This window comes from Rhizophagus irregularis, chromosome 29, assembly GCF_026210795.1.
Source record: "Rhizophagus irregularis chromosome 29, complete sequence".
Lineage (NCBI taxonomy): Eukaryota > Fungi > Glomeromycota > Glomeromycetes > Glomerales > Glomeraceae > Rhizophagus > Rhizophagus irregularis.
In genome coordinates, this window is record NC_089457.1 from 2,264,146 (window position 1) to 2,271,498 (window position 7,353).

At 25.7% G+C, this 7,353-nt stretch overlaps 2 protein-coding genes across 2 annotated transcripts; one reads left to right on the top strand and one right to left on the bottom strand.

Annotated features, from left to right (window-relative positions):
• Positions 1-2,038: 2,038 nt before the first annotated feature.
• Positions 2,039-2,557, top strand: OCT59_019836 (uncharacterized protein; the record flags this gene model as incomplete). The annotated part of the gene is made up of 3 exons (XM_025310806.1): positions 2,039-2,219; positions 2,296-2,354; positions 2,429-2,557. 3 exons carry the CDS (start codon positions 2,039-2,041, stop codon positions 2,555-2,557), a joined length of 369 nt encoding a protein of 122 aa, XP_025178518.1.
• Positions 2,558-3,524: 967 nt separating this feature from the next.
• On the bottom strand, positions 3,525-5,027 carry OCT59_019837 (uncharacterized protein; the record flags this gene model as incomplete). Its single annotated transcript, XM_066143804.1, has 2 exons — positions 3,525-4,680; positions 4,765-5,027. The coding sequence occupies 2 exons, from the start codon at positions 5,025-5,027 to the stop codon at positions 3,525-3,527; spliced, it is 1,419 nt and encodes a 472-aa protein (XP_066005517.1).
• Between the last annotated feature and the right edge of the window lie 2,326 nt (positions 5,028-7,353).

Genomic DNA, 7,353 nt, shown 5'->3' on the forward strand with positions numbered 1-7,353 from the left:
ATGTTTCTAATCTATATAGGGATACGGAAAAATGCACAATTCCATATCACAAAAATGTATCATTTTGCATGTTTTGACCATAATTTATGCCGAATTTATATTGATTTGATCACAGAAATTACATAATTTAAGCATAGAATTTACACGATTTGGTTAATGAATTTACTGCTTAAATTACAATTATTAATATTAGTTGCATTTATATGAATTTGATTTTAATAATATTTTACTAAATTATTAAATCAAATATAAAAATAAAAAAAAATCCTTAGTATCATGTGATTATAATTAGCCAATAATATAAATTAATTCTTATTATTTAAAATAATCTCCTGGCTTACCTTAAAATAAAATAATGACGTAAGTTGTAATAAGTGTTTTAAAGTTAATACAGCTACAAAAAAATAAAATTTTATGAAAATTAATATTCAAGTGCTTTTAACCTGCCTGAACAACTTTCAATTAATAAATAAAGTTGATTTCATTTGTCCAAAGTGGAGATATTACGCTCTAAATTAAAGAAAAAGAAAAGAGAGTTAATATCATCAACAAAAATGCAATCTTCTATAAGCACTACACCTACATTCATGAAAATTAATATTCAAGTGATTTCAACCTGCCTGAACAACTTTCAATTAATAAATGAAGTTGATTTCATTTGTCCAAAGTGGAGATATTACGCTCTAAATTAAAAAAAATAGAAAAGAGAGTTAATATCATCAAGAAAAATGCAATCTTCTTTAAGCACTACACCTACATTCATGAAAATTAATATTCAAGTGCTTTTAATCTGCCTGAACAACTTTCAATTAATAAATGAAGTTGATTTCATTTGTTCAAAGTGGAGATATTACGCTCTAAATTAAAAAAATAGAAAAGAGAGTTAATATCATTAACAAAAATGCAATCTTCTCTAAGCACTACACCTACATTCATGAAAATCAATATTCAAGTGGTTTTAACCTGCCTGAACAACTTTTAATTAATAAATGAAGTTGATTTTATTTGTCCAAAGTGAAGATTATAATGTATTTGGAAAAGAAGTTTAATTTAAAAAAATTTTATATAAAAAAAATGTAATATGAAAATTAAGAACTGAGTTGACAAAAACTTGAAATAACATGAATTTTAAATTAATTCTTTCATTAATTATAAATTCAAGTAGTTTAAAATAAAAATAGTAAGAAAAAATATTTTTTATGAAATATCACATTATTTTCTAAAAGAAATAGTCTTATAAATTTAATTTGTAATTATGTAATATCCAAATATTTAATCTTACAAATAGAAAAAAATGTAAAAAAAATTTATGATGTTTTATAAAAAAAGAAAAAATTTTAAATTTTTGAAAAAAAATTTCGTCTAACACTTTTTAATTGATTATCACAAGATCTGCATGATCATCTACACGTTTTAATTTTTTTAACGAAAAAAAGAATATTTTATTTCTTTGAAAATCAATAACGATCAACAAAATTAAATACAAATATAAAACTTATTGCTTGATGCCGCAAGTTAATATGTAGTAAAAGTGGCACAAAAATGAATATTTTGTAATTTTATTCTAATGATATCAAAGAAGCAATATTGCAATATTGCAATATTGCAATAACAACGTCTATAGCTATAGCTATAGCTATAGCTATATAGCAGCAATAGCAATAGCTATAGCTATATAGCTATAGTATAAGATTCAACTACGAAGTTCACATGGTGCATTCCCAAAAAGATGAAAATCTGCATGAAGATTGGAGGACAAACTACAAATTAAGCGAAAAAGTGAATAAATAAGGAAGGTCATGCAGGATGATCACCACTTCAAAATCAAATAATAAAATTTTCCTATATAGTATTAGTTCGATCGGGTTCTTTACTAAATGTTAAATAATGTAGATTTTTTCCTTTTTTGTAATTTTTCTTTTTTCTAAATAAAGTTGACTTCGTTAAAAAAAAAAAAAAAAAAAAAAAATAATAAAATTTTCCTATATAAATCCCGAAAAATGTTTTTTTTATAAAATTCATAAAAACTTAATACATAATGAACCGTTTACATATCTTAATTTTCATTCTTTTTACCTTTCTCTTCGTTACCGCTTTTTCAGAAGAGGATTTAATACCTGTCAAACAACTTACTGCTAATCTTCTCAAAATCAGAAAAGTTGGACACAATAAATTAATTGCGGAAGTTACATGGGATGGAACATTTGAAAGAGATGATGGTAACGGCGGGGTTTCTTTATTTTTTATTTTACATAAATAATTTTTACGAACCTTTTTTTTAAATAAAATAAATAGAACCGGTTAAAACCAAATTTAGATGTTTTTCTGATGCTGTGACTGTTAAAGGTCCTAAGGTAAATTATTCGTCCTTTATGAACTTCAAAATAATATTTTTATTTTTTATTAATTAAAAAATTTTTTTTTATAGCATGGTGTATTCGGTGACCGTAAGGTCAATTTCGAAATAAAGGTTCACAAAAAGAATGTCAAAGTGAAATGTCGATATGGAACTAAAGATATTTCCTCATTCAAGAATGTATTTTATTTCCGAACTTAACTCATATTCCTTTGTCACTGGTTTGACAATATGATAATTGTTTTATTTATTATTTTCATTTTGTAATACTTTGTAATAATTAATATTTTTATTAATATATAATAATTTTAAAATATTTCGCAAGAATTAATGTTTCTATTGTGAAAATTAATATTTGTTTATTAGTACGTCGCATAATAAAATATTTCTATTAAATATGTAAAGATTTTTAAAATATTTTGAAAAACGGGCGGCCCTATAAAAAATGTTTGTCTGATAAATATTCGGAATGGGGTCGATTTCCCGAACACTCGCACGTTATTATACAATATTTGTTACAATTTAATACAAGATGCAGAGATTGAGAATTTTCGACCACATAAAAAACGTACAATATCATGATAATTGTCCAATAAATGTCAAGTAAATGTTCAATTTTCGAACAAAAAACCGAACAGTGTTTGGACAACTTTTTTTATAGGGCGGGTATCTTGTAAATTATAAAGGGTTTTGAAAACTTGTAGTAATTCAAAAAATATTTATTCAAAAAAATATTTGCACGTGTCGTCTGGGTAAAATTAGATTGTTTAAATAGTACAAAAGAAAGATACTATGCATGGGGACTATGGCCCGATACTTTGCAAAATTTAATGAATTATTGTTAATGTTTAATATTTAGTCAGTTTTCTTTATAAATGAGATTTAATGAGATTTACATGCTTTTATATTTGTAATATATGCTACTTTTCTATTCTATCAAAATTTATTATATATTTAGTATGTTATAATAATTATTTCTAGATTTTATAAAGAGATTAGCGTATTTAACATAATAAGCACTGTACCAATTATTAGTTAAATAGTTATTGGAAGATACGATATCCCGCCATACTTCCCCCATGTAGAATAAAATACCTCTATGATAGGATTTTTAATAATAAAAGGTATGTAATAAAAAAAAAACTACCCCACTAAATTAAGAGAATTTTTAAATTATTCGAAATACTTCACATTCATCTACAAAAAATTCATTTTCATTTTTTCTAATTGGTTTTTCATAAGAACTTTTTCTACTAACACATTTGTTATTTGTTGATCTGACTCCCAGTAATTTAAGATCACCATTACCAAATGATGGACCAAAATAAGAGAGATTATTTATGGCATGATTTTCATACGCTACACGACTTAAAATATAATTTTCAATTTTATCATTTAAAGAGAATATAAAACTATTTTTTGTTGCACCAACACTATTATCAGATTTCCACGAAATTGGATTATATCCTCCAAGAATTTCACTACTGTCTTTCACTTTAGCAATTGTTACAGTTCTGCTCTTATAATCACAGATTTCATGAAATCTTTTACGTGTAAGTCCATCACGAGATCCTCGATATATTAATTTGAATTCATACGTATTATATGGAAAATTATCTTTAGTTTCTGCCCTATCAATCCATTTTGAGATTAATTCAACATGTTGAAAAGTAATAATTTTTGAATCAACAGTTCTTAAACTAACTTCTTTAATTATACGACGAGGGTTTGATTTGTTATTTTGCTTTTTGTTTGAATTTAAAAAAGTTTTTAATAAATCCATATATATTTCCTTTGGTAAAATTTTTTTATAAGGTAATACTTTATCAGAAAATTCTTTAGAAGTTAAATTATGAAATCTAACAAATGGTATACATTTTTCTAAGGTATTCTTTAAAATGTTAAAATCATCTTTTGAAAACTTTGAAGGATTAGAAGGAAGTGATGGATTTTGATCAAGTCCCCATTTAATCACATTTTCCCAAACTTGAATTTCCTTCATTTGAAGATTATCATCTTTAATAAGTGAAATCAAAAGTTTTTCTGGTATTAAATAAGAATTTGATGATTTAAATAAAGTATCCGGTTTTTTGATTATTAAATTTGTACAATAATTTTGAAGGTCCAAGAAAGAATCATTCTTAAAAGTTGTTTGATATACTATATTAAAATTTTGTTCCATCCAAAGTGTTTTGTTTTCAATTAAAAAGGATTGTAAATGATTAATTATTTCTTGAAGTCCAAGTTTATTGGCAGCAACCAAGATTTTAATGATATCTGAAGTATTATAATCATCCAAAGAAAGACCTCCTCCATAAATATATCTAATAAAATAAAAATGATAGATTTTGTTAGAGTCATCACAGTGTATTAAATCATTATAAATATTTATCATATAGTCAGGTCACCTTAAGATTATTTGAAAAATTTCTGGTAAAATTTCCGGTAATTTAATATGAACCAAAGTTCCATCATTTTTATTTCTATTAATTGATATGATTCTTCGCAAATAAGGAGAACGATGATGTAAGATAACCATATGAGCTCGAAATACTTTTATATGAGAATCATTACCAACTTCGATCGTAATATCATAATATTCATCATCATTTAAAATTTCAAGTAAATTTTGAGATAATTTGGGTAACAACGATATTTTATTATCAACCATTATAAATCTGTATGATCTATATAATAATCTGATTTTTTTTTTAAAAATGGAAGAGAAATGAGTAAAAGAAATAATTCGAACGGTCAATTTTTATATATCATAATAATAGTTTCCTTAGTTTCCTTAGTTTCCTTAATTAGAAATTATATAATGAACGTATTACAACTTCCATAACCCCCACATGTGTAACATTTAATGTCCATGAAATTTACTATATTTATTTATAATTTAAGATTAAGGTTTTAGCCACGTACTTTCTAGGAGAATTTTACTATCATTTTTTTTTAACCCGGGATGACATTTCCGGTCATTGTGTTAGTTGCATTCATAAGTTTCTTTAAAAGTATAATCAGCCAAATTACGGTACTACCAGTATACGTACATGCTTTTAATTGGGAAATATCCTTTTTTAATTATTAAAATGAAAAAACCCCGGTTTTTATTTCAATAATTTTTATGATTCATATATTGACTAAAAGAGTGAGTGCATATAGAAATGTAATGTTATTTCGTAGGATCTACACATTATATTCCACGGAAGCTGTATTGTTACCTTTTTTATGTATTGCTTGAGGTCCTCATTATCCCTCGTATAAATTAGCTAATATGTATCGTTATCCCTCTTATAACTTATAGTAAATAATGTGATCTACCTTCAATTTTTTAGCTTTATTTCTACGAAGATAATCATTTACCAAGCCAAGTTTCAGTCTGTACCAACGATTAATTGCATAAAATATAATTAGGCGACGCAAAATGGTAAAATGGTTTACATATCCCAGCCGTGATTCCCAAATTTTTTTTTTTTAATAGTTTATTATAATTGGCCAATAAAAATGATCTATGTTTAATATAATGTGATAACAAAGTTATTTGACCCATACAATAAAGTGCGGTCAAAGTTAGTCAAGGTGAGTTACAAACAATTAATTACAAATTAGCAATACATGGTTTTCGTTAATTGTTACATTTTTTTTATATTATTGAAATGGAAAAATTAATTTAATGAAAACAAACAATTTAATATACCGCTCCTAGTACAAATTAATCATCTTTGCTAATTGAAGTCATTTTATTGTATAAAAAGAAATGATTTACTAATAAAAATGATACGTAGTACTTGCGTAGCACCTAAATTTTTCAGCGTATAAAATTTCGAGCATGTAGCCGGGTTGCGAAGATTTTTAAAATGTTAAATATTGCTCCGGTATGAAAATCATTTTTACCACTTTGCGTCGCCTTACTTATTAGCAATTTTTTTTTATTAATTACGTGACTTAAAATTATTATTTTCAAAAAATTATCTTTAGTAATTAGTACTATAATAATAACGATCACATTTCCGTGTCAGTCTCGTAATTGTTATCGCCCAGCAATAACACATGATTTATATAATAAAGTAGAGTAAAAAATATGGTGTAAATAAATAAAGCTAATAAAGTGGATTAAAAATAGCATAGTTAAATAAAGCTATTTATGATATTATTAATTAATGTATGATCAAAAACGTCAGAACGATAACTATTTGATCACAAATTTTTCATATCATCACGCGATCCACATGATGAAATCAATAAATATCAATCCATCCATTTTTTCAATTATATGAGGTAGTTTTGCGTACCGTAACAGAGTGGAAAGTTGTGACGTAATGTCGTTGAGTTGTAACGTTTTGCCGTAATTTTCCAACCAGTTGTAATTCAGTTTTATTAATATTGATTTAAATATTTTTTGTATCACACGAGCATTTTTTTAGGATTTCATTTGTAAAAGTTCATAAATGATTGTATACAAATGTGTATATCTAGATTTTCATTATTAATTAAAATAAGTTCCATTAGGATAAAAATTGGAGATCGGAAATCAACCATATCCGAAATATTCAAGTTTAAGTTCAACTCGTCTGTATGAAGGTGCTCAGCTGGATTCGGCAATTCAGCACTCTCTGACTCTTCTAGAGAGGCTTCTTCCTCAAGTTCATTTTTCTATGATATTTTTTACCGTTTCGGGTGAAATTTCTTCTTGAGTTTGATAAAACTGTTCTGCAGCATTTGATAGATTAAATCGATAACTCTTTGCCAATCCTTTTAATCTATCCACTCTTAATCGCCTTTCCATATAGAAAAAATTCGTCTCACATGCTGCAGATCTTGGTGTGATGGAAAATTGCTAATCGTTGCAGATGATTTGGTTTGACTTCACATGTATTCCCCCACATTAATGGGAGCTATATAGGGGTTTAGCTTTCCATTTACAATACGTTTTTGATCTTTATATTTTTTATGATTTACATTTTAATTATAATTTGCCGATTTACAACTTTAAT